The sequence below is a fragment of the Panthera pardus genome, unplaced genomic scaffold, assembly GCF_024362965.1.
Source record: "Panthera pardus isolate Hobbes unplaced genomic scaffold, ASM2436296v1 HiC_scaffold_16, whole genome shotgun sequence".
NCBI classification, from domain to species: Eukaryota; Metazoa; Chordata; class Mammalia; order Carnivora; family Felidae; genus Panthera; species Panthera pardus.
The window spans coordinates 52,064,895-52,092,878 of NW_026526721.1; the positions used below are offsets into that span (position 1 = coordinate 52,064,895).

Below are 27,984 nucleotides of genomic sequence, written 5' to 3' on the forward strand. Positions count from 1 at the left end.
AAGCTGTGTTTAATTTTGGTTATGTCTTTTGGGCTTCTGGGACCTCTGTTACCTCATCTACCATATGATGTAGTTAGACTGGCCCATGGTTTTCTATCCTTTCTTTTTAAAACATATTTATTATTGAAATATAGTTGACATACAATGTTATATTGGCTTAAGGTGTACAATATAGTGATTTGACAAATCTGTATATTAATCAATGTTCACCACCAGTGTAGTCACCATCTGTCATCATATAATGTTTTACAATGTTAGTGACCACATTCCTATGTTGTCCTTTAATCTCCACCACTTATTTATTTTATAACTGGAAGTTTGTACCTCTCAATCTCCTTCACGTATTTTGTTCATCCTTCCATCCCTCTCCCCTCTGGCAACCACCAGCTTATTCTCTGAATTTATAAGTCTGTTTCTGTTTGTTTGTTTGCTTGTTTGTTCATTTGTTTTATTTTTTAGATTCCACATATAAGTGAAATCATATGGTATTATTTTTCTTTTTCTGTCTGACATATTTCACTAAGCATGACACCCTGTAGGTCCATCTATGTTGTTACAAATGGAAATATTTCACTCTTTTTTATGACTAATATCCCATCGTGTGCATATACCATGTCTTTTTTATACATCCATCTATGGATGAACACTTGGGTTGCTTCTTATTTTAGTTATTATAAATAATGCTGTAATAAAATAGGGGTGCACATATCTTTTCAAACTAATGTTTTTGTTTCCTTCGGGTAAATATCTAGAAGTGAAATTACTGGATCATAAGGTATTTATATTTTTAATTTTTTGAGAAACCTCCTTACCATTTTTACACTGGCTGTATCAATTTACCTTCTCACCAACAGTGCCCAAGAATTCCTTTTTCTCCACATCCTTGCCAACACTTATTATTTCTTGCCTTTTTGATTCTAGCCATTCTGACAGGTTTTAGCTGATATTTCATTGTGGTGTCGATTTGCATTTCCCTGATGATGAGTGATGTTGAGCATCTTCACATGTGTCTGTTGGCCATCTAAAAAGACATTTGGAAAATTTCTATTTGGGTCTTCTGCTCACTTTTTAATGATTTCTGGTGTTGAGTTGCATAAGTTCTTTATATGTTTTGTATATTAACCTCTTATCGGATATATCATTTGTAAATATATTCTCCCATTCAACAGGGTGCTTTTTTATTTGGGTTTTCTGATTATTCCTTTAAAGTCTAAAGGAGACAGTAAAACTTCAGGCTGCTTTTCAAACTTCAGCCAAAGCAGCTCCACCTATATCAGATTAATTACTTCATACAATAATTTATTAGTCATCCATGTATTAATAAACGGATTAAATCATTAATCAAATAGTATTGTGTGCCTACTATGTGTTTGCCTATTCTATGTATATAGCAGGGAATAAAACAGACATAAATCTCTGTTCTTGTTAACGTTTCAGTCCAGTAAAGGGAGGCAGATATTCAATATTCAGTATTGAAGATATATAAGGTTATTTGTTATATGGTGGTAGAGTCTATGGAGAAAAAAAAGAAGCAGAAAAGGGAGATAAGAGTATTGGGGCTGGGGGGGTGTTGAGATTTTAAATAGTTGTTCATGGAACAGGTCAATAAAAAAGGTAACATTGGGGAAATACCTTGAAAGAGGTGAATAAGCTACAATAATGATTGTGGGGGGGGGGGGGGGGAAGTTCCAAGGATTAGAAACAGCAAGTACAAAGTCTCTTATATGGGAATAGGGCAGGTGTATTTAGGAACAGTGAGGAGACCAATATGGTCTGAATGGATTGAACAAGGGAGAGATAGGAATTGGACTTCAGAATAAGCCTATATTAGAAGAAACAGCTTTGTATTTTAAAAAAAGAGTGAAAAATGGGGTGCCTGGGTGGTTCAGTTGGTTAAGTGTCTAACTTGGCTCAGGTCATGATCTCACAGTGGGTGAGTTTGAGCCACCACGTGTGGAGCTCTGTGCTGCCAGCTCAGAGCCTGGGGCCTGCTTCGGATTCTGTGTGTGTCTTTATCTCTGCCCCTCTCCCACTTGCACTCTGTCTCTGTCTCTTTCTCTCTCAAAAATGAATAAACATTTTTTAAAAATTTTAAAAAGATTGAAAACAATTTATCTAAATTACTTGTAAGGCTCTGAAAATCATAAAAATTTTAAGGCTCTTTCTGATATTGCATAATCAATGAGCCTTTATTCAGTGTTATTAAGCTTTTTTTTTTTTTTTTTTTTTTTTTTTTGTCTAAGTATTATCACTCCTTAGGGATTATCTGTTTATCTAAGAATGTCTTCTTAATACTATCCTGTAAAGTCAGTCATCTTACTTATTTTGAGGGAAAATAGTATGGATGAACTGAAATTTGTACTTAATTACTTTGCTTTCCAGAAGTCCATTAAATCCATGGTGATTTGCTTAAAAGAATCAAATATACATTGTTTTCATATTTCTACAGTCATGTATGTACCTCAAATTCCTGAATAAAAATTTCATAGATTGCAATGGCTAGGAGGTACATGAGAAAGCAAGAGATAACTTGGAAAACTTCATAAGAATTAATCAAGTTAAAATTTCCTTTAAGATATCAAACATCTGAATAACCTCACTCTGAGTCACCTATTACTCATTCAAAACCGAAAAGCTGCTTATTTCTGTTGAAAGATGAAAATATACAGAAACCTCTGAAGAGAAACTCTCTCAACAATAAAGTTCAAGGAAATATTTCTTAGCAGGATGGCTACCCATCTGTTCTCCAATCCCTATCTAGAGTGATTTTAGGAATTACTGACCCAAAAAACCTTGGGGTCCAGAAATAAAACAGAGTTTTGTTTTACCTACATAATCTCTATGACTCTTTAAAAGAGTCGTGTCTTCATAGACTTAATATAAACCAATTTAGCCCTCTGTTTCAATCTTTGTCATCAGTGTATTAACCCAGGTGCTTGCCCATCTCCTGCCTGGTCACTTAGAAACTTTACTAGTCAGGATTCTATTCCCAGCATGCTGCCTACCCTTTTTTGTTTTAGACAAAGAGGGATGGCCCTTTTTGTTTTATTCTCATTAGGGGCAAATAGTTTTTATCATGCTCTTTCTCTTGTAGATTAACTTCTTCACTTTATATTTCAGAGTTTTCACTGGTGACTAAAACGTGACTCATTCTCTTTGCCTTTCCTAAACTTTAGTCAGCTAAGTTGTGACATTGTGATTTATAATAAGAAATATGTATTTGGTCTTGGATCCATTCCAGACAAGAGCTCCTAAAACCCTTGGAATTTTTTAAGTGATAACTGTGATGACGGTGTCTTTTGTTATGTTAATGAGTTACTTTGGAAAAGCCTTTGGATAATCTAAGAATGAATGTTGGTTGCTAGGAGGCCCAATCAGGTGATTAGAGGGTTGGAATTTTTAGTCCCACCCCTCCTGGGTGGGGAGAGGGACTCAGATATTGAGTTAAAATCACCAGGGGCCAATGATTTTAATCAGTCATACCTATGTAATGGAGCCTTCTCCAAATGTCAAAGGACAGGATTCAGAGAGCTTCGAGGTTGGTGAACACATGGAGATTTGGGGAGAGTTGTATCCTCAGAGAGCATGAAAGCTTTGCTCTCCTTCCCACACATCTTGCCATATGTATCTCTTCCAACTGGCTGATGCTGTCTCCAGGTAGATACTGTCAGAATGGAGTTGAATTCTAGAACATCCAGCTAGTGTCCAACAATTGATCGGTGGTGTGGGGGAGAAAACCACACATTGGAACTGATTTAACGGAATCATACTAGTTCAATCATTAAAGACCCACTTGAAACACCTTTCATCTCCTTATATCACTCTCCCTTGTAAGTTTGTTTCGAGGTTTATATTCTGTGAAAAAGTTCACTCACCATTCAAATGTGATTATTTATAGAGTGCTCAGTGTATTTGCAAAGTATTGGCTAGAAATGTCTAATCATCAGTGGGGAGGTGGAGGGGAAGAAAGTGAATTAGATTTATTGCATGCCCGTGAACTGCATTACCTGTTTTGTTCAAAAACTAGAACCTTACACAGAGCATGATGATATAAGGTGGTAGGAATAAATGTCACCAGCCTCCAATACCATCTTTAGTGAAATTTCATTTCTGGTAGGAAACTGTTTACATTAGAACAAGAACAAAATCATCTCAGCTTTTCAAATGTTCACATGCCTGACCTGACTATGTTTGTCACATACTGTTGGTTAATGTTTTAGTGCAGGGCAAAGGTTCCTGGTCTGAGCCTTAGGGGTCCTGAGTTCTGATCTCAATGGATTCTAAGTAGGAGAGTTGCTTGGTGTGCTGTGTCACTGCCTAGAACATACTGTCCTGATTGATGATGAATTCTTTTATATTGAAGATGCAAAACTCTTTTCATGTTCTTGGTAACATGAAATGTTTTTCTCTGGCTGACCATTATTCCTTTTAACTCTTGTAGTAAGAAGTACTGATGTGTGACTAAATCGTCTGGTAAATATCATTGGAATACTATATATTCTCAGTTGTAACAAAAGCAATTGTAATCCAGATGCAGTTGGAAAAGCTCTTCCTCTTAAGAACAAGGTAAGGTGGATCCAATCCCCCATTCTCTAGATTCTGAAGGACAAATACTCTCTTTACTACATTGTGGGGCTTATATTCTCAAGTTTCTTAACTCTGAGTTTTGCTTATGGTAAATTATTTCAGTCTAGAAATGCCCTTGACATCTCGTACGCACTGTACCTGGCTCATACAGATAGGATGCATTGCCTGATTAATTTCCCCAAGGAAAATATGTTTGAGGGTAGGAGACTTTATTAAAGTTTCAGAAGGTAAAGAGATTTCTATCTAAATCAAGTCCCCCAAACAAACAAAATAAGTCATAAATTTATTGTTAGACATCTCTGATAAGCAAAGTGGATAATGAGCCAAGTTGATAGGGATGAAGCTCCAGAATGAAATATGTTTTCCTCTGGTTGAACACTATTCATCTGACCTCTTGTAGTAAGAAGTAGCCATTCTATGCATGACTAAATTGACAGGAAAATATCATTGGAATCATCTAGAATCAAAGTGTGTGGGCTAGAAAAAAGGCTTTACCATTGCTATGAATCATGAAGTGACCTTCCTGTCTCTGGGTTTCAGTTTCTTCATGAGTGAAATGAAGACACCAAAGGCACCTATCTCCTAAGATTTTTTCGAAGAGGTAATTATTTCAGTTCATATAAGTTGCTTAGAATAACCTAACATACAGCATGTGATCAATAACTGTTACTATTTAATTAATTAAAGTATATTTGAAGGCCTTCAACCATTTCCAAACTCATAACAATATGGCTTGGTCTTTGTCCCTTCCTTTCTCTCAGCATCATCTTCTTCCCTCCCCTGTTAAACTCCTATGTTTATTTTTATCATTTCGTAATTCTTATTTAAGTTTTTATGATGTTATTTAATAAATTGTCAGATGACCCTCACTTTCGTGGTCTTAGCTATATATAACTAGTAGCCTTCTTTTGGTGTTACTGCTCCAAGTGGCTTATCAAGGCATTTTCCTGAACTAGGACATATTCCTCTGTAAAAGGAACTCTAGAAGCAAGTGACTTTACAGATAAATATGTATATTGCTTTCAGAATTCCACACATGTGCATGTGTGTGCATAATATCCTTAAGTTATGGAATATATTTTGATCCAATCTAGCTGCACCCTTTTGAAGGTGGCACTCTACTAGGTCATCATACTTTAATTATGAGAGGCTGACTTTTGTTCAAGGTCAGTTGCTGAGTAAGTGCAGAAGAAAGATTTTAACCAGACTCTGACTATTCCCCAAAGCCAGAGCTCCTTCTACTCCCCCTAAGCAGTTCTTTTGTGTGATCTCACTTAATCCTCACCAGTCTCAAGAGAGTGGTACTATTGTTACCACTTTTTACAAATAAAGACACTAAGACTTTGAGAGGTTAAGTGAATTGACCAAGATCATGCAGCTAGTAAATGTCAGAGCCCAAGTCAGACAGTGTGCCTTTTGCAGATCTACTTTTTAACAATTATGCTGTATTAACTCCAACCCCAAAACAAAAGGGAGTCAGGTAGACAGAGCGGAGGATCTAGGCTGAATATATAGTTAGGATGATTTGTTCTAGTAGGAGCTACTTAAAGCTGCTGTTAAAAGAAAAACAATTTCCTAAAGGAATTCTATGAGATCCCTTCGGAATGCTAGCAATTCAGTCAAACTTAGCTTATGAAACACTGAACTAAAAGGCATTTGTCTCCTAGCGTTAGCCTTCCAGTTGGTTCATAAGACGCAAATGAAATGTTAATGTTAAATCCAAGCAGGAAAAAAAAAAAAAAAAACTACTTATTTTAAGAGGAAAAATATATAAGAGCTCTACTCTAGGATACTGTTGATATAAAGAAAACCAGGAGGACTAGACAGGCAGGCTTTTGACAAAAATCACAGCTGAAGACAGAGCTTGATAGTTTCCAGCATAAAAAAAGATAAAAGAATTCAGAGATCATTCTGAGTGTGTGTGTGTGTGCCGGCATGTGTCTACTTGTCTTAATAAGCTTCCCCTGCCGCCCAACTCTTCACCCCCATCTAGCTGGTGACTCGAAGCCTTCAGATGAAAGCTCAGTATGTGAGGACTACTAGTTGGCATTCTCTGCAGGAGACTAGCCTCACACAGGGGTGGCCCTGTGATGCAGGAAAGGCTATTTAATGCCCTGGCGAAGTGGTTGAGGGACCAAGATTTTATTATGCTTCCGGGATCAGAGTGGTGATCCAGCATCCCTGATTTAGAGCCACTCAGGGCTCCAACAGCTCCACCCCGGAGTTCAAGAGGAAAATATTCCTGCATGGTCTCTGCCTGATCTGAAAAAGGCACAGCTTCCCGATGTTCCGCCTGGGAGATGGTTCAGTCTTTAGAAATTGCCAGAGAAGCCTGTCCATCTGCTGGGATGCCTGGCTTTCTGGAACGGACGAGAAGGAGTTAGACTTTTAATCGGAGTAACTTGAGGATTTTGTTTGTAACTAAAAACCGCCGCTTAATTCAAAACAAAAAAGACACATGCTGTGGCAGGTAGACACTGGGAAAATCCGTGTGACGAAGTATGATCGAAAAATTCCTCATTTAATTTCCCCCGGGAAAGAGTAAATATTTTCTCTTTGGTACTGGGGCAGTCGACTCGAGTGATCTGCCTTCAAAAGAAGGTGCGTTCGAGAGGTGGGTTAGTGGGAGCAAAACGGGGAGGAATTAGCCCAGGATTTGGATTGCTCCCGGCCAACCAGAAGCTGCTCCAGTTAACTCTCAGGAGGAGAGTTTCCACCGTTGCCACCCCCTCCAGACCCTTCTTCCTCCTCCGCTCCCGCCCTAGGACCCAAGGCGCGCCCCGCCCCACCAATCCGGAATTCTCCACCCCCCCAGCGTCCTGCCCCGCTACTCTCTTCATTGAAGATGGAGGCTGCAACATCACCGCCGAAAAATCCCTGCGGAGCGAGCCACTGGATTCAGCGTCTGGGGACAAGCGCTTTTTGAACCCTGGCAAGGCTGCGTGGTGACCAAGAAATGGGAGGCCGGACCGAGAGGGCGATCGTAAAGCCGCCGGCTAGAGGCAGCCCCGAGGGCTCCCCTCTCCGCGCGCTCGCGGCGCCTGTGTCTGCTCCGTATTGGCTAGCGTGGTTCCGGGGGCGGAGCCGCGGGAAGCACCTCCCACTCGGGGGCCCCTGGATCCCGCGAGCTGCTCACCCGCGGAGTTCCAGAGCTGGGCTCCGTCTGCGACTCGGTCCTGCAGCGCCTCTAGGCTGCAGGTCGGTGCTCCAACCACCTGCTCGGCGCTGCGTCCTGGGAAGCGGGGAAGAGAGAGGAGGGAGGGGGGGGCGGCGGTGGGGGGAGGAGGAGGAGGAGAGAGGAAGCTTACACACGCCTTCCAGTCCCTCCACTCAGAGCAGCCCTGAGACCGCTGCCGTCGCCGCTGCTTTCGCTGCTACGGCTCTGCCACCTGAGGAGACCGCCTGGACTCGCCGCCCCTGTGGCCACCCCCGGTGATTCCTGCCTAGCACCGGGCTTTTTATGCACACTGCCACTACCATTATTATTATTATTCCAAGAGAGGGAGAACAACAGACCAGCCTGAAAGAACCACGTACACCTTTCTGAAATAGTCAAGTGTCTCCTGGGAAGAGAGGGTCGTCGGTCCCGGGAGAAGGAGCCACTGGGGCCAAGGGCAGGTGTTGAAGGGGAGGAAGGAAGAGTTGGGGCACTGCGTGGTGGAAAGTTGCTTGCGGCGGAGAGCCGAAGGTCCAGCGCCACAGCCCAGGGGGGGCGGTGTGCCTGGGAGAAGCCGCTGCCCCCTGCGTTGGGACCTGCGAGCTCGCGGGCAGCGCGGGGCCGGGACGACGCCCCCTCCTGCGGCGCGGACGCTGTCGGTGGCCCCCAAAGAGGACGAGGAGGAGGAATATGGCATCGAAGGCGGGCCCCTCCTGCCGTCTAGTCTTCTGCCTCTTGATCTCCGCCGCTGTCCTCCGGCCAGGTGAGCAGGGGCCTGGGAGCAGCCCAGGCCAACGTGGAACGGGGGCAATTTCCTGAGTCTGCGGCGCAGGCCTCGCACCTCCGGGGCTGTGAGCCGGGGCGAGTGGGGGCGGTGCGGGCACACATCTGGCCCTGGGTTCAGTCACCTGTGCCTCACGTTTGGGCTCGGCCGGCTGGCTCAAGTTTGGGCAGGGACTGGGGGCCTTGGGTAAATCTCCAGGAACTTTGGGTGCTGCCGGGGTTCGGGCTCCAGGGGCCCACGGGCAGTATTCGTCTGGTTCTCTCCCCGTCCCCCCCCCCCCCCCCCCACCCCCCGCCCTTGCAGCTCCCGCCTAGGCGGCGAGCCCTTGCCCTCTGACAATTCCTCCAGTCTTTGGATATCAAAGTCCACGTCACTGCGCTCCGGGCAGTTTTCCTTTCGCTTAGCTTTCCGAGAAATAACTGTCTGCACTTTTGGGGGGATAAATCCCCTGGTAACTTCCCCTCGGTAAGAGGTGAAGAAGGGGTAGGAAGGGTAGAAGAGAAAGGGAGGACTTTAATCACTCCTTTTTAGAAAAACCTCCCGCAGCTCAAACCGTGGTTTGAAGCCCCCTCCCCCATGGTCTGGGTGGGTAATGAGTGCAGGGGTGGTGGCAGGCAAAGGACGCAGCCTGAACTGGACTTGGCAGCCAGGGTTGTGAGACCTTAGTGAGTGGCTTGTGGATTTTACAGGACCTGTGATTCAACCTCAGTTTTCAGTAATGTACTGAGGCTCAGAAGCAAGAAACTCAAAATCCCCAATAACTAAAATATCTAGCCGGGAATCCCTTTCCTACCCTGGGGACGGCCCCTGTGGCTGTCATCCTGAGACCCACCGGTCGGCCGTTGCGAGTTGGTCCCTAACAGGGCATTCTGTATGTTCGCCGTCACTTGATAGAGCAGCAGGTTCATTTGCTCGCTAGACTCGAGTAATTTTTGGAATTGTTTTCTCCTTTTGAAGTTTTATCTCCAGCCCTTCATAGACATTTGCAAGTAAAAACTCCTACTTCCTTTTTTTTTTTTTCCGGCTTCTGTTTGTTCTTTTATCCTTTTCTTTAGTTTTTAGCAAAGAAAGACTCACTTCCTTTCCGCGTCTTTAATTTCTCAACATCCCTTCAGTTACCAAGCTGAGGCTGGAAAAAAAAAAAAAAAAAAAAGATGTTTGGAAGCCTCCGTGGCTCTCCCAGGAAAACAGGGAAAGTGAGGCTGGGGCTGGAGCCAGAAGATCACAAGTGTTTGTGAACTGCTGCTGCTGTGCCGGCTTCCTGGTGGTGGTGCGGAGGAGGGGGGTGGGTGCCCTCGCCCGATCTCTATTATAAAGTTACATTTCTGGGTGAGGTCCTGAGCTCACCTGCAGTTCTGAGGCTAGCGAGAATCATCTGCGACGCATCTCTAGCTCCAGGGCGGGGCGTGTGAAGCGCGAGTTGAACCGGATTTGAAGCAGGTGGGTTGGGGTAAGCACACCCGGGACGTGGCCAGGGGAGAGCCACCTGACTTTGGCACATTGTGGATTTCACTTTTTCCTGATCCCATTGTCCGATGTAGGAAGGAAGGGCACTCACTCTGGGGCCGAGGGGCGAGGAGGGTGGACGAGGGTGAGGTAAGTTAGTAAAATGCAAAGACCCACCCTCCCCACGGTTGGTTTTCAGTTTAACCCTCTGCCCAGTTGGAGAGTTGCAGTCTCACCACACCAATTCCCCGGGAGAACACGCACACGCCCGGTTTCCTTTTCCGTGCGGTCGCTCTGGAGTCAGTTTTCAGTCGGGCCACCTCCGAGGACAGGTTTTCCCTCATATTTAGCTGCTAAAAAGGGAGCGGTTCCGCTTTCAGACTTCCTTCTCTGAGATTCTTTTGGAGCCGCAAGCTCGCGTTTGCAGCCGGTTCCCAGCGGCGCGCTTTCGGTGAGCTGGATGCATTCTAGCTGCGCCGCCAACCTCGGCTGATCTGAGGGTCAGAAACCTCAGACCCTTAGATCAGTGGTTTGCTTGGATTTATTGGGTTGGCATATGTACAGAATTCTCGGTGTCAGTGTGTTTAAAAGAAAGGTTTGTGGCACTAACAGCGCCTCGTCCAGACTCGGGACGCAAGTCCTGGAAGGCAAGTGCGCCTCCTTCGGAGCCCTCTGCATAGCTGCGCCCGCTGGGGATACGTGCCAATGGCCAGGCTGGCTTAATCCAAGAGACCAACTGACTTACCCGCCTGCAACCCTTCATTTAAGGAGCACTTTTAGTAGTGTGTGTTGAGACCTAGAGAACAAAAATTCGCGCCTGTGGAACTGCTTCTGCAGGTCTTTTGGGCTGTAGTCGCTACATAGTCATTGATACGTTCGGGCATGGCCTGTCACCTGTTTTGAAGGGAGGGGGACAGTATGTATGAACCACAGAAACTGAATTCAGAGATGAAGGCAATGAAGTAAGTGCTGAGCATCCGAGGAAGCAAGAATCTCATTATCCTTGTAGAAAGAGCGTCAGCCTGTGGTGACATTTTGTATTGCTTTTTTAAAAAAATGCTTTCCTTGATTACTTACAACAAGGAGGTGCAGTTAACTGTTTCTTCTCTTGGATCTTTGGTGTGCACCCTTCTCAGGAATTTTTCTTAATTTCTTACTGATACAAGGTTAATTCTAAGACATAAACACACTTAAGTTTTTCCCCCAGAGTGGGGTATTATGTTCTCAAGGCATTGTTTATCTCAGTAGGCCTTGGGGAAAGCATCAACTCAAATAATGTCTTTGCAGACTGCCTGATGTGGGACTATTAAAATTTATTAATTTAAAAATGGCAAACTGCTTAGTAGCCAGTAAATATTGCTTTTTCCTTGATGATTTATATAATCCAATAGTCATTTACAACTTAATGGGATACTATTTTCAGTAAGCTGCTTTCCTAGGCTTGGCTCAGCATCATTCACCTTTGGGCACTTGAGCAAGTTATTTCACATATTTGGACTTCAACTCTCTCATATGTAAGTAAAACGGTGGACTAAGGATCTACTCTCTGGGATCTCTTTAGCTCAAAACTGTTTCTAGTGACCTAAGGTAAAATGCTGATTTGATCAAGGCAGAGTCATTATCCACAAAACAGATGAACATAAGGGAAGGTAAACAAAAATAATATAAAAACAGGGAGGGGGACAAAACAGAAGAGACTCATAAACATGGAAAACAAACTGAGGGTTACTGGAGGGGTTGTGGGAGGGGGGATGAGCTAAATGGGTCAGGGGCATTAAGGAATCTACTCCTGAAATCATGGATTCACTATATGCTAACTAATTTGGATGTAAATTTAAAAAAATTAAAAATTAAAAAAAAACCCTGTTTCTAATGACCTAAGGTAAAATGCTGATTTGGTCAAGGCAGAGTCATTATCCACTTGTATTTTTCTAATGCTTTCAGACAGACTGAAGGGATACAGTTCATATAAATTGTGTTGCTAGAAAATGTCAGTGGTACCCAATTGCAAAATTTCCATCTCTTTTCCTACTTGTTTAAACCCATTATAATACCTTGTGCTTATTCCTCCAGGCCTGAAGAGGGCTATTAAAAAAAAAAAAAAAAAAAAAGAAGTGTGATAGAGAGGATTTAGTCTCCTACTATCCCGGGAAAAGAGAGATTTTTAGGTCTCAGAAAACGCCATTAGTATAACCCATATGTCCTGGAAGACTGCCTCTATTTAAACTGCATATGTGGTTCCTAGAATGAAATGTTAAGTGATCGTTGATGCTAATATGTTCATGTGACAAAGCCTTATATGTACATCCTTAAGATGCCCCTAAAATAATTGATTTGCAAGGTGGTTTTAAGTGCGCTATGGAAGGAAGTAGAAAATAATAATGCTTTCCTGTGGTTTTAAAATCTATAGAAATCCAAAATTTTTTCATGACACAATTTCAAACTTTGACTTTTTAGAAAATTCAATTTAGCTTATCTTTTTAAATAGAATTTTGGAAGAGAATGCTTGTTTGCTGTTAACTTATTAAAGAGGAGAAAATCAATAAAAGTCTACTTTAATAGTCTTAAGTGTTACCAGAAATTATTTTTTTATTGGAGTCAGCACTCACATGTTCAGTTTCAGTTATGTCATATAGGAATGTTCTGACTTTGGGAAAGCTATTTTCCTCCTCCTTCTTATTTCCCATCTGTAAGTTTTTCTGTCTTTGTAATGCATGGTTCTGATTTTGGTGAGATTAGTAATTCCCTTGCTCAGCATTTGAATTTTTCAACTAAAGCATGTTATATTAACGTGCTATATGACATTATATTATTAATAGAAAAACACTCTTTAATTTATTACATTTAATTATCACTTTGACCATTTTAAAACTTAGTTTTTATTTTTTATCTTAGGGGAGGGGGAGGGACAGAGAGAGGGACAGAGGGAGAGAATCTTAAGCAGACTGTGCTGATGGCAGAGCCCCGTGCGGGGCTCTGTCTCACCATTGTGAGATCATGACCTGAGCAGAAATCAAGAGTGGGGCACTTAACCAACTGAGCTGCCCAGGCGACCCACATACCATTTTTTAAAAATCAGGCAAAAATGTCTCTTTTTGTTTCTTTTTTCTCCTTTTTCTTTTTCTCAAGTTTTCAGATCACCAAACATAGGCCTTTGTAAAATTGATCACTAAGTTGTTAACATTACTTGGTGTAAGAAGCTAGTATTTTGTCATACAGTATCTTAGATACTTTATAATCATCTTGTTTTATATTCTTAAACACACTTCTTTCTGTTCTAGTCATTTATTTAGCATAAAATATCACCAAAGTGTTCTCACTCTCTGAAGCTGTTAACTCAAGCAGTCACAGACATGTATATTACCAATTATGCAAGAGAGCAACATAGGTGCAACTATGATAAAATAGTGTGTATACATAGAAACTTGAATTTAACTTCTCAGAGTGTCAACTTTATTCTTCATTGTTAGGTTTTAACAAAGGCCCATTTCATTTTTTACACATGAATGTATGTGGCATATTAAGAAATGAGCTAACTCACTGGAATATTAAAGAAAGTTTCCTTAAGAGTGGTGGGTATAAGGGGCGCCTGGGTGGCGCAGTCGGTTAAGCGTCCGACTTCAGCCAGGTCACGATCTCGCGGTCCGTGAGTTCGAGCCCCGCGTCAGGCTCTGGGCTGATGGCTCGGAGCCTGGAGCCTGTTTCCGATTCTGTGTCTCCCTCTCTCTCTGCCCCTCCCCCGTTCATGCTATGTCTCTCTCTGTCCCAAAAATAAATAAAAAAAAACGTTGAAAAAAAAAAAAAAAAAGAGTGGTGGGTATGATGTAACATTCATCTATGTATTTACTCTTGGATATAAGAGCCCCTTCTTATGTTCAATAAGAAATGAAAAAAGACTGGAAAAATGTTCACTTGAATTTCTCATTACTTTTTTTTTTTAAAATTAGGGCAGAATTTCCCCTATGGAGAATAAAGTCAAGACTAAAATATATGTTTTATATTTAAGAAGAGGATATTATATGCTATTTGATAAGGTTAAATCCTACAGTTATTACAAGTATCCTTACAGTGTACAAAGTATTATATATTTGGAGTTACTTATATTACCATTCAGCTAATTTCTCTGTTTAATTAACAGGATTTATATGCTTCCTCTCACCTTATTACTAGATGTAATATCATATATATTTCAACTAGGACTAGTTCCAAATATGCTGTGGTATTCAGTAATTGTTTTATGGTAACCTATTATCATAGTCCATTACTGTAGTGTATTTTCCAAGAATGAAATTAGCTTTTAGTGCTTACTCTCTTATTTATCCAGTCAGTTCTCAATTATCCATTCCATTCAAGGGGAAATCAGTCCAATCCAAAACAGTTTGTAATCAAAGGATTACTTAATTCGACTTTGAATTGACGTATTTCAATGAACATGCCTGTGTCTGATCTTCTAAGAATTCATAGCATTGCGACATAATGAAACTAAACTGGGAGAATAGATTAATCAGAAATCAGACTGCTGTCCAGCTTCTCTGGCTTGTTAGCCCCCCTGTCCTCCCCCCCCTTTTCCCCCTAAAACTCTCTCCTCTATTACTCTGAGCAATACATCCCGGTATATCCACAACAGTCCTGGTTTATCCTGATGTCCTGATTCAGTTATTAATGGGACCTTACTTCACCTTCAGAAGTGCAGTTTGGATGACAAATTATATGGTCACTATGAGTATTAATGACTTGCCTGTTAATATGTCTTAGACTACTTAACTGTAAGTACTCTCATGCTGACAAAGTGCATATTTCTAACCTTTTTTATTTATAAGCTACAGGGAAATATCAATAAGAGGCCACATGTCCTCCCTATAGTGTCAAGTATAGGAGAGATGTAAAGTAAGAGCCTAGAACCTCAGAATATTGTAGCGGGTATAAAACATTAAGGATCCCATGGTTTGGAATGGAAACCAAATTGACCTGAGATACCAAGAGAATAGTAGTGTTTGGAATTCACCTGGGAGATATACTTTGTATCTATGAAAGCCTATTTCAGTCTGATTCTGAAACCCTTTCTCCGCCATTTGCACAATTCCCATTCTGTTCTTCTATGAGGTTTCTCAGTAGATCCACTATCAATTTGGATATAAAAATAATTGTCAGGGATGTCTATACAATTGAAGGAAGCTCTTAAGTCTTTTTGTACATGTAAGGTGACTTGACTTGGGGCAGCCAACAATATGGCTAGGACATTTGGTGCCAACACTGACTTCCTAATTAGGTGCCCATGTGTTCTTTGGTTCATCTATATCTAAGTGTCTCAAGTACTCAGAAAACCCCAAAAGGGAATGGAGGTAGGAAAGGTGAGACATTATTATCTAAGCACACAAAGGATGCCATAATTTTGCTCTTGATAATACAGCAGAATGAAGGGAGACGGCGTTGGTCATTGTGGCTAAAACTCTTGTCAGCACATCCCCAAGTATTTTCCCTAATTAGTTGGGGAGTTTATCAGTGTGGAATTTACCTAGTTCCAAATCAAGAAAACATAAAAACCCATGTAGCTACTCTTATTACATTTTTGAACCATAGTATATCAATTAATTGTGCTGTAAAATAGAACACTCCAAAACATAGTGGTTTAAACAGCAACCATTTTATGCAGTTCATTATTTTGCAGGCTGGCAATTTAGATTGGACAGTTGGGTGTTTTTCTGATTTTAGTTAGATATCTTCATTTTACTGTAATCTGCTGTGGGTCAGCTGAGGTAGCTTTGCTTCTGGGAGTTGGCTGGTTGTCATTCAGGGAAAATTGACTCTTCTCCATGGTCTTTGGTTCTCTAACAGGCTTCCCTAGATTTGTTCTCTTGGTGGAAGCAGGGTTCTGAGAGGAAGCAGAAATCTGCAAGGCTCCTCTGGCAAACCATCACTTCTTCCACATTCAGTTGGTGAAGACAAGTCCCAAGCCCAGCTCAAATTCAAGGGTGGGAAAATCATCTATTGAATGGAAGGAGCTAGAAACACTTGGCAAACAGTATGCATAAAGATCAGGGGAGAGGATTAGGACCATTTTTGCCATCAGTCAACCAGTGGGGGATGTGACAGCAGCTAGTATCCTTACTTAGCCCCATATTCATACATAGTTTACACCTTCCTCTTCTAGATCCTTTGGCAAGAAATATAACAGATTATAGAGGCTCAAGTAGTGTCAATAAAAACACTATTTCCTGTGGCTAAACCCTTATCTTCCCTTGGAATAAAATTATGGAAAGTTAAGTGTGTGTGTGTGTGTGTGTGTGTGAGTGAGTGAGAGAGAGAGAGAGAGAGAGAGAGAGAGAGAGAGACACGAGAGAGGAAAGAGAAAGGGAGAGAGGAAGAGGGAGAGAGCACACACAATTTTGAAGGGTTAAAGGCATGTAAATCATGGTCTGAAGTAAAATGTGATAGAAGAGGGATTGTTGGAAAAAATGGGAAATTACCTTAGATATTCATCTTGTTCAGTTTTTGTTTTGTTTTGTTTTGTTTTGTTTTTGAGAGAGAGACAGAGGGAGGGAGGGAGGGAGGGAGTGCATGTGCCTGTGTGCAGGAGAGGGAAGGGCAAAGGGAGAGAGAATCTTAAACAGGCTCCATGTATCATGGAACCCAATGCCAGACTCTGGGCTCTATTTCACTACCTTGAGATCCTGACTTAAGCTGAAACCAAGAATTGGGTGCTTACCTGACTGAGCCACCCAAGTACCCCTGTTTAGTTTCTTATTCAACAGCTGAGATAGATGAAGCCACAGGTGAAAAGATTACCTAAAATTCAATAGCAAATTAGCCAGTTTTTTGAGATAACAACGTCCTTAGTTTCATTTACCCCTAAACTCATAGATTCAAGGCTTGGAGCTATACAGGACCATAAAATTATTTAGGTACTTGTCTAAGTGTCACAGTGTTGGCCAATCCAAGATAAAAACTCATATAACTTAACGTGAAACTAATATAACACTGTATGTTAACTAACTGTAATTAAAATAAAAATTAAAAAAAAAACTCATGGAAATGAACTATTCAGCATTTATAAACAGCATTCAATAGATATTTATTGAGTGCTCAAATGTGCAAAATATTCTGCTTGGTGCTGGGGATATTGCAACAAACTAGTTACTAGACAGTCAAGGTCTTATCATTACAAGAAATTATCTTCTCTCTGGAAAATAGATATCAATCAATGAATTATATAATTTGCTAGAAGTTTTGCTAAGTACTACAAGGACAAATAAATAGCATTTTACATCAGAGTGCCAGATGTGACCCGGGCTGTAGGAAAATATTAGAAAGGTTCTTTCAGGAAGTGATATCTGAGGTATATGCTGAGGAATAATCAAGCAGAAGATATGGGCTGGGAGAATGGCATGAGTTAAGATGCCAACATGGGGGGCGCCTGGGTGGCTCAGTCGGTTAGGCAGCCGACTTCGGCTCAGGTCATGATCTCGCGGTCAGTGAGTTCAAGCCCCACGTCAAGCTCTGTGCTGACAGCTCAGACCCTGGAGCCTGTTTCAGATTCTGTGTCTCCCTCTCTCTGACCCTCCCCCGTTCATGCTCTGTCTCTCTCTGTCTCAAAAATAAATAAACGTTTAAAAAAAATTAAAAAAAAAAAAAGATGCCAACATGGAAGGAACATGACTTCTAATTCCTGGAGGTCACCAGGAATTCATTCCTGTAATTTCCCTAATTTACTCACCAGTTGTGGGGTTTAAAGAGGATCTATTTGATCTTATTCAAATACTCACATACAGTAAATACTTGCATATATACTTTTTCCCTTTAAAAAAATCAAGTGGGAACATACTATACATACCATTTTGTGCCTTTCCTTTTTTTGCTTAATAGCACATTTTGGAGATTAAGAGATTATCCCATATCAGCACATATAGCTCTACCTGATTTTTAAAGATGTATTGGGTTTTATTGTACACACCATAATTAATTTAAGCATTTCCCTAGTTCTTGAAAATGTAGACGGTTTCCAGTGTTTTTTGTTATAAACATGACTGTAGTGAACATCCTAATACATGTCTTATTCATATGCACTGTTACGTTGGTAGGAAATGTCCTGGATGTGAAATTGCTGAGTCAAAGAATATGTGCATTTTTCACTTGGAAAGAAATTCTAAAATTACAGTTCAGAAGTATATACTGTATTGTATATATTTGGAAGCTGCTAAGAGAGAAGATCTTAAAAATTCTCATCATGAAAAAAAAGTGTTAACTGTGTGGTGATGGGATAGTAAGTAAACTTGTGATAATCATTTTGCAATATATACATATATTATATCACTATGTTATATACCAAAATAATACAATGTTATATGTCAATTATTTCTCAATTAAAAAAGAGTGTGTATCTTTAAAATCTCAACAAGAGTGTATGAGGATGCCCCTTCCTCATATTAATAGTACAGAGTTATGGGGAAAGTATAATTTAAAAGAAAACAGGATAATAGGTTGATTCTTATTTATTTAAAACTATGGGAAAAGTGAGAATTATAGGAGTAATAGGCACACACATGCTCACGTGTAAGGTAAAACTATAGATTGATCGGTGCTTAGCTTTATGACGCACGTGTTGGGACCAACCTTGGGTGAAAGAAGTGCATTTATTTGAATTACTACCATTGCTCTTTCCACATGGCTTTCCATAAAGATGGCTAACTTTGAGAACATAAACTATGTAAGTCATATTTTCTTTCATTTTGGAAGATTCATAGTCTATAGGGTCAGATTAACTAAAACAGTGGATTAAGAGACAACAACATGTAAACCTTAAGGATAGTTGATATTGGGGCACCTGGGTGGCTCAGTCGGTTGAGTTTTTGACTTCAGCTCCAGTCATGATCTCAAGGTTCATGAGTTTGAGCCCTGCCTCAGGCTCACTGTTGTCAGCCTGTCAACGCAGGGCCCACTTTGGATCCTCTGCTCTCTCTGCCCCTCCTCCGCTTGCACATGCTCTCTCTCGAAAAATTAAAAAAAAAATAAATAAAACTTAATTAAAAAAAGAATAGTTGATATTATTTTATGTTACACAGATGGTTTCCAAATATTTGTGTTAGTTCATTGTAGGTACAATATACATTGTGTAGGTGGACTAATGCCGTTTTGTAAGCCCTGTATAATAGGTTTTACTAAACAGATTTCACTTATTTTTAAGTAAGTCATATTTTGAACAATTATTCCAACAAGTTTGTTTTAACAGTCTCATCAAAATTGTTTACTAGTGGATAAAACGTATCATCTTCTGTAAATTTATAAAAAACATCAGTGCCATTAAATATATTTTACCCTGTAATTTTTAGATCTCTTATGGAAGGGAGTAAAACATATTTTTATTGCAACTTCTGTATAGAAAAACTATAACAATATGTTTGTGAAGAGTTTTCAATAAGTATGTAATGAAGATATATTTTTTAAACAAGGCAACAAATATTCATAGTGGAGTTAATATTAATATGCACAAACTATAATTTCATAAATCAGTTTCTGCCTAGTATTTAGTTTTATATGTTTCAGCTTGTGGCATTTGTACTTCATTCTGCAAGCATTTTCTCTACCTGGTGATAGGTATGACACTTTCTAAGAAAAATGCTTATGTCAGTTATAAGCATAGGTTTTATATTTTTGCAGAGATCGGCATGACTCTAAATATGAATAATGCTTTTGCTATCAGATCTAAGAGTAAAACGTAATATGTATTTGGATTTACCCTGTTGGATTAATCCTTTACCCAACCCCAGTGGATGGTAATCTAGTTCTCAAATAGAAATTTTCTTTAGGAAATGACTGTTTTAGTATGAAATAAAATTGCTTTTCTTATCATAGTAGAATGACAAATAAGTATCTGTTTATTAAAACAAAACCTGCATCTGCTTAGCTGTTTTTCTATGCTGATAAGAAATATGTCTCCTTTCTAAAATAAATGATAACACAGTTAAAAAAAAAAAGAGTAGAGTTTCAGGGTATGGTTTAGAGGTTATCATTTTTTAGAATTGATCTACAATGTTTAGTTAGAAAGGATGTGAACAGCCTGAATAGTGATTTTATTGTAGATAGTATGGTTATACCTCTATGATATTTTAAAAAAGTAATTATGTTCTTAATTTTTGTGGACTGTCAATGCTTACAGATTTCACAGACTGTCAATACGTAACCTAGAATTGCATCCGAGTTCAAGGGCGTGGGTGATGGATCAGAACATTAGTTTAATATTCTAGCTCTTGTCTCTGTTTTCTGATTTGTAATATGAGGATAACAGTATTTCCAAGTTCATTTGATATGGATGTTCCAATAAGGTAATGAGTGTATAGCATTTCTCAGTGCCTGACATATAGTGGACTCTCAACAAATTATAATTGTTATGAATCACATTTTTTAGTAGTCATTTAACTGTATCAGCATCAGCTGATCAGTTTATTCATATCAGAAAATACCTCATTTTACTGATTGGAAGATCAATTTCAGTTCCATCTAAGGACATTTTGGGGGGTTTCCATAACAAAGTTGGACTTCATATTCTTATTAGAATGTTTCATCGTCCCACTATCTGTCAAGCAATTTCAGTTTTAGCAACTAAAGGAAAACAAAAGAAAAACACGTGACTGAAAATTACAATCTTAAATGTGATTTGCTGCAAGCAAAAGCTGTTAAAAAAAAAATACATGTTCTAAAATTATAAGGACTTTGTAATTTACAATATTATCCTTAGAAATTTATATTGCATATGGTTTCTATAATTTGAAAGATATTAGACCTTAGAAAGAGAAAAAATTTACTATTATTATAATGGAATCATTTTGATGATAAAATTATGATTTTAAATACAAGGCACATTTTCTCAACTGTAATTCAATAGAGGGAGCTCCACTACTTTCCTTTTATGAGCACTGTAGGGTGCTTCTATTTATTATGATTTTCTGGTGATGTTTAATTTAATAATGAAATTATTAAGAATTTATAATTTTAATGTTAACAATATTTTAGAAATTGAGTAATATCCTCTTACTAATGAGATTCAAAAATGCTTCTACAAATAATATATACTCTAAAATCCTAGCTTTTAATTCTCTGTATCCGTTGGATAATAAATCACTAGAAGAAATCAAAGTAGTTATACCCCTGAAAAGCATACTTCATTCTAATATAGAAGGCATCAAAGGAGAACAAAGTTTATTTCCAATGATAAAATGCTAAATTTTTTGACACCACTTTTATGGTATCTATTAAATGAAAATAGCTATGTATTTGAATAGGAAACGAAAAATAGCTGGTATTTTTCTCAATGACTCTGCCTAGATTTTTATCCAGATGATTATAGATTTCTACATGGAACTATTCTGCACTCACATCTTTCTCTCTTTTTAATTTTCCCAAATGTCCTCTTGATTTAAAGAACTCCAACTATATTTTCAATCTAAGTTGATCCATTACCTGTGTGTGACCCTGACAATTTATTTACCTTTTATGACATTCACCTTTGTCATGGAAGTATTGTACCATATGATTTCTAAGATCTTTACAGCCTAAAAATTCTAGGATTCAAAATTATATGTGATTTAGAGAAATATGTTTGAAATGATGGTAAGCAGTAACTTTTATTGGAACTCCAATTAAGAAAAAAATATTTGAAATGATGATCCTTGTTGATTTTTTATTCAAAATGGGAATTATTTTTTTGAGTTTTGCAGAAAATTGCATAATTCCACACATTAGATCTCTTAATTTATTACTAAAATGCTGTCAGTTAAAGAAATGGCCCAGTTCTCTGGTGTATTTAAGACTAGCCAACACAGAGACAACTTTTAAACATTTCATATTGAAATAAGACGCACTGTTAAGAGGGTAGCCTGGGGATTGAGGCCTGTAGCTTACTCATAATTTTAAGCATTCTTTAAAGTAAGTAATTGTTTTATTGTGCTTACTTGCCATTATAGATTAGAGTTTGAGAATGTGACTTCTGGAGCCAAATTGTGTGGTTTTGAAACTCATATCTCTACTCTCCACCAAAGAGCCAGGTGACATTGAATGGCTTAACCCTTTTCCTGTTCTAACCAGCGCAGTAGGGATAAGCTCATTCATCACTGTGATTGTCAAATAATAAACTCTTCAATCTCTTCTCTCCTCTGCCTCCAAAATGATATAAGATGAATAGAATCCTGTAACTGCTCTGCTTAAAATAATTCAGTGGCTCCCCATTAGAGTAAGGATAAAATATAAACTCCTTAGCATAGCATTTAGGGTTCTTTTATGTTTTGTAACACAAGTCTTTCTTGGGATTCCATGCTCCCACCATACTTCTAAATGTATCATTGCCTTCTTGTTCCCTGTCCCTTTTTAAATCCAAGAACGCTACTGTTATGCCCTCTCCCATCACCCTTTCTTTGCCTGAATAACTAGTATCCCCATCTTTCAGAACACAGTTTAGATGCCATCTCCTCTAAAAATTCTTCCCCGGTCTCTCTAAAGTGCTGTGTAGTTTTAAAGCTCATTTCATTTATTGCCTATTTATTCTTGTCATTCTTCCCTTAGAGGTTTTGAGATCCTGCAGGCAGGGTCTATGTCTTCTTAGTATTTTTTCAACTCCTTGTCTATTGATATATAACATATCTCCAGCACATATATGATGATTGAATAAATGGATTAATAAAAATTAGAAAACTTGACTATTAATGAAGCCGATTTATAATTGGTAAATATATTCACATATGAATAGGAAATATTTATATTGAGATAAATTTTTAGTCGTTTTCATAAATTTAATTAGCGAGTAAGTCTCCTGAGTTCTTAAAAAACAAACCCACAAAAACGGTATTTGCCATATTCTACCCAAGCTGTACAAATGAAGTATAAATAGAAATGGAATTGAGTTAGTATCCATCTGAAGATATTCCATGTTCATGTATTGGATGAACCAATATTGTTAAAATGTCCATACCACCCAAAGCAATCTACAGATATAATGCAATCTCTATCAAAATACCAACAACATTACAGAACTAGAACAAATAATACTAAAATTTGTGTGGAACCACAAAAGATCCTGAAACGCCAAAGCACTCGAGAAAGAAGAATAAAACTTGAGGTATCACAACCCCAGATTTCAAGATATACTATGAGCTATAGTAATCAAAGCATTCTGGTATTAGCACAAAAATATAGATCAACAGAACAGAATACAGAGCCCAGAAATCAGTCTGTCTGTCTATCTATCTATCTATCTATCTATCTATCTATCTGTCAGTTAATCTACAACAAAGGAGGCAAGAATATACAATGGTAAAAAGGTAGTCTTTTCAACAAATGGTGCTGGGAAGCTGGACAGCTATCATAAAACCTGGACAGTTTTATGATAAAGGATGTGATCACAGGAAAAGTGAGTATTCTGTAACTGCAGAGCACAAGAGATATTTAAGAGGACAGCTTGTCCTGCTGAGGGAGGTAGAGGAGGGAATGAGAGGACCTCTCTACAGAGAGAAGAGAAAGATAAGACCTGGAAACAAGCATGAAAAGGAAATTGCTATAAAAAAAAAAAAAAGATACTTCCACATTATATATGTGGACCGGTAGCATTATACTATAAAATCATTTTTTTGCTTTGTTGAGACGCCTAGTTGATAATACATTCTAGTAATTCTAAATTTGAATCTCTCCTGTTAGTAACAATCATTTAATTTCTTTTCTTGAATTGTGAAGAACAAGGGCTGTCCAGAAACTTCTTACAGATAAATTCTGATGTAAAGCTCTCTTGAAGTCCTGAGAGTTATTGACCAAATTTAGCAATGCTTTTCAAATTTGACAATGTGAATTATGGTTCTTTATCAAAATTTAGGTATCTGAATGGCATTAGTTTGCTAAAATTCTAGAGGTAAACTAAAGTTAAGTAATGCTAGGGAATATCATTTAATAATACAATTAGGTAAATATACAATGTACCTATTAGTTTCCAACTGAGCATATATCTGGCATATACTCAGATCTGTGGGGAAAACTAGAGGCTTGTCTATACAGGTTCATGCCTGAGCCAATGAGAATGTAGTAAGACTGTTTTTGAAACTCCTCCCCCACAGATGGATGGAGCATATATTATTAATATACTACTGAGTGATCTACTCTAAACCCAGTGTGCCTGAGGTAAACTTGAGCATTGAGCTTCTCCTTCCCTTTACCCAAAGAGTAGGGTTAGGGCTAGAATACAGACATTACTTCTCAAGTTTGTAGAGGAAGTTAAAATTAGAGAAATGAGTTTAAGAGAGAGGTAAGTGGTGATTACTCAAATTCTAGAAAGGGAAGTCTGATGAGTGAACAAATTTGAAGGAACAAGAAAAGGATGTTAGAAAAGCAGAATTAGGAAGACAAAAATGAGCCAGTGAGATGTCTGGTTAGAACAAATGCCTGTATATCTGTGTGGAATCAACTGCACAATGCTTCATGCATGGACAACTGAATAGAACTATTCGAGGCCAGAATAAACTGGAGATTTGGTTATAGTTTCAGGTTTTTTTCCATTGGCTTATTCACAAATAGAGCCCAATGAAATCCATTTTCATTGGCTATGAACATTACTCCCCATGCTTCGATTTTGGAAGACATTCCCTCACACCCTACCTTCTTACCCCTTTCCCCATATTCCCTACCCCTAGATATTGACTATTTCCTGACAGCTTAGACTTGACCTGCTTATCATATTGAAGTCAATATATACAGTTTATATTTATATTTAATTGCTTTCTTAGTGAGTTGTGGATTTTTTTCTTTAAAAAATTAAATTCATGTGGAAAGGGATGTTATATTGTTTCCTATTGAGTTAGGCACATATATAAGAAGCATGTCTGCTTGGACACAAAGCTCTAACTCAGGAACTACTAAATAATTACTATTATTTTATTCCTTCTTCAAGCAGTCTCCAATGTTTAGAATGCTATTCTTCTGAACTTAATCCTTTAATGTGAAAACAAACATCAAAGGTACTATGAGCAAGTCACCCAGTAAAAATGACTTTCACAATAGTTTTGATCTCAAATCTCACTCTGGTTAATACCATATTAAGTGTTAATGATATTTCAAACTGACTCCTCTTTTTACACCAGGTCATTTTTTAAATAGAAATTTAAGGATTTTTCCATAAGAGAAATAGAGTAACAGAGGAGTAATTACATTTCAACAGCAGTATTTAGTAGTCAAACAGGCTGAGCTTCCAAATGAGTTTGCTATAGGAATGGCAGGCGGAAATAAAAATAAAATAGTCCTCTCCACCCACAAAAAGAAAAAAAAAATAAAACAAACAAACCAAGAAACCATCAAACAAAACCCAGAAACACTTCAAGCATAAGATCATCTTTTACTTTACTTTTTTGCTGGTTATTTACTTTGCCTTCTGGAAATATTGCATAATCTATTAGCTTTTTCTGTTTAGATGTTGCTGGGTACAAAATGTACTAATAACTTTTAAAAAATAAACATTGATTCTCACGACATAAGCAGTGAGGAATTTTTAACCACATAACTACATTGTTGAATATAGTTGCTTCACAAATAACGAAGTAAAATGAAAAAGAAGTTAAGAAAACAGGCCCCATTCAAATAGTCCATATACTCCACTAACTTTATTATTTTGTGGCTTAAACTAGGAAACATTTAATAGTGAGTGTTGGTATATTATTAATGAATCAATAGCAGTAACCAGGACCAGGAACTTGCCTTCCCAGTGGCCTGAATGCCAGTGGTCACTGAGGAGGTGGATGACTGGAGAGGGAGTATCAGCCCCAGGTTTCAGTTCTGCCTTTGTCAGCAGCCCTGAGGTTTTGGTTAGTTACTTCTTATTTCTGTTTTCTGTTTCTTTGCTTATTCAATGACGATCTTAGGCTAGAACTGAGTGGGCGTCCTTCCATGTGATTATGAGCATTGTGTGATTTTATTCCACTGCCAAATAAAAATGATCTTTGCATTGTGTCTTTTTGTATGATGTATACTTCTTTTGTTCTCTTCAGTATGCTCAGTTAAGAGCTAGCCATGTAACATTTCCCAGATTGAGATTCCTAGTCATAGTGGTCCATTAATGAAATAATTGAGCCATAGAAATAAATGCAATGTAGGCAAGTGTTAACAGAGTGTAAAATTATGACAGACAAAGAGGGATACAACTTCTACTTTACTCAACACTGAACAAACTTCATGAGAGTACAGTATTATATTCCATTTCAGTCTCCCTATTTTAAACAAAGAGAAGTTGGATTTGGTTTAAGAGAAAAACAATAAAACAGGTGCTGTGAGGAAGGGTTAAGGTCAAGAAGGAAGGGGAGAAGTGAATTAATAGCTGTGATGAGAACATTGATCCTTGAGTCCCTGTCTCCATAGACAGCTGTTTCATAACAATAATGACAAAATAGGACTCAACTGCTGAAGAAAAATCCTTGACTTTGAATTTGCTACTTTTGGACAAGACTCAGAAACTGCTATCTCTGATAGTGTCATAAAATGTTACAGCCACTTGTTGGTCTGGGGTATTTTATATGTATTCCATACTCCAGTCAGAGATTTTCTGATGTCTCTTTCAATTTAGAGATGAGTACAAAAGGATAATAAATGTGTTGAGAAGTGCTTCATTTTTCTTATCTATAAAGTGATAGGAAGAAATTATAACTTACTTGGCTCAAGTGTTCTATGATCCTTTGAGTGTTGGGATGTTGGATCTAAACCTTAGCTTAATATTTTATTATAGAAATATTCTTCTAGGATACCTGTTTTAGTTTAAGAAATCAATCTTTTCTTTATTCTTCTTTTAAAATATAAAATGGGCATATTTTGAACTTAGTAACTGGATTCCAAATGGTTCTAACCACACCCTGAGGATTTTTTGCCCTTGAGGCCTCAAAGCCCTGAGAATTTATAGTCAGTATTTAGAGACTATGAACTGAGTGGCTATAAAGATTTTGTGAAAGAATAGAGGAAGATTGATTAACTGAAATAAGTTATTTAAGTGCACAAGTTATATAATATATCTATGTCAGTTTCCTTATCTGTAAAATGAAAGGAATAATGGTAATTATATCAGAGGTTTGTTGAAAGAACTAAGATAATCTTTGTAAAGTGATTAGCAAAATGAATGGGAAGTAACAGGCTTTGGAAATGTTAACTATTATTATTAATATTGCCAATATTGTCAGCATCTTAAACTGAACATTTTAATATATTGTACCTTCCAACAGAAAGTTCAAATATGACACACTTCAAATGTAATAGAAAAGATGAAAATATTTCCATGTAAAGTGGAAAATTATCCCACTACAGTTTTCTCTATTCTTATTTATTAAAAATACAAGGTTGAATAGTAAGGAGTAAAAGAACAATGTGTATCGTGTGCTCATTTGCATGAAAATGTATTTAAATAGACATAATCATTAAACATGCCTGGGTATACGTTGATATTTTCTCTTGAAGAATATACAAGAACCTTTAATATGGCTATCTGTGAAAGGAAGAACTGGGGATAGGAGATAGGAAGGAAGCCCTATTTAAAACTTCATGCCATTTTTTATTAAGTTTATTTATTTATTTTGAGAGAGAGAGAGAGAGAGAGAGAGAGAGAGCAAGTGGGGAAGGGGCAGAGAGAGAGAAAGAGAGAGAATCCCAATCAGGCTATGTACCACCAGCACAGAGCCTGACGTGGGGCTTAAGCTCACAAACCATGAGATCATGACCTGAGCCAAAGTCAGATGCTTAACCTACTGAGCCACCCAGGTGCCTCCAAAACTACATACTCTTTTTTAACTAGATCACTCTTTTCGTGATGTGACTATTTATAATGTGTGTATTATTTTTAAATAAACTACCAGGGTGAAGATAATGGTAACAATGATGCTACTACCAAAACTGTAGAAGAGACATGCTTCCCAAGTAGTAATTTACTTATTTTGAATGAAGAAATTAGGATATTTAATTGTACATAGTGCTATCCATGATTATGAAATTTTAGAGTACCAATTTTACT

At 38.4% G+C, this 27,984-nt stretch overlaps 1 protein-coding gene and 1 long non-coding RNA gene across 3 annotated transcripts in view; one reads left to right on the forward strand and one right to left on the reverse strand.

The window, feature by feature from the left end:
• Positions 1 to 771: 771 nt before the first annotated feature.
• LOC128777408 (uncharacterized) lies at positions 772 to 3,652 on the reverse strand. Its single transcript, XR_008422673.1, has 2 exons — positions 3,484 to 3,652; positions 772 to 1,021 (listed from the first exon to the last, which is right to left on the reverse strand). It is a non-coding gene; the product is annotated as an uncharacterized LOC128777408 (long non-coding RNA).
• Positions 3,653 to 7,888: 4,236 nt separating this feature from the next.
• The window catches only part of ALCAM (activated leukocyte cell adhesion molecule), a 213,869-nt gene continuing 193,773 nt past the window's right edge, over positions 7,889 to 27,984 (forward strand). For both annotated transcript variants that reach the window (XM_053903311.1, XM_053903312.1), the window contains exon 1: positions 7,889 to 8,507. In XM_053903311.1, coding sequence (XP_053759286.1) covers positions 8,435 to 8,507 — 73 coding nt within the window. In that variant the 5' untranslated portion in view covers positions 7,889 to 8,434. The remainder of the gene's footprint in view (positions 8,508 to 27,984) is intronic.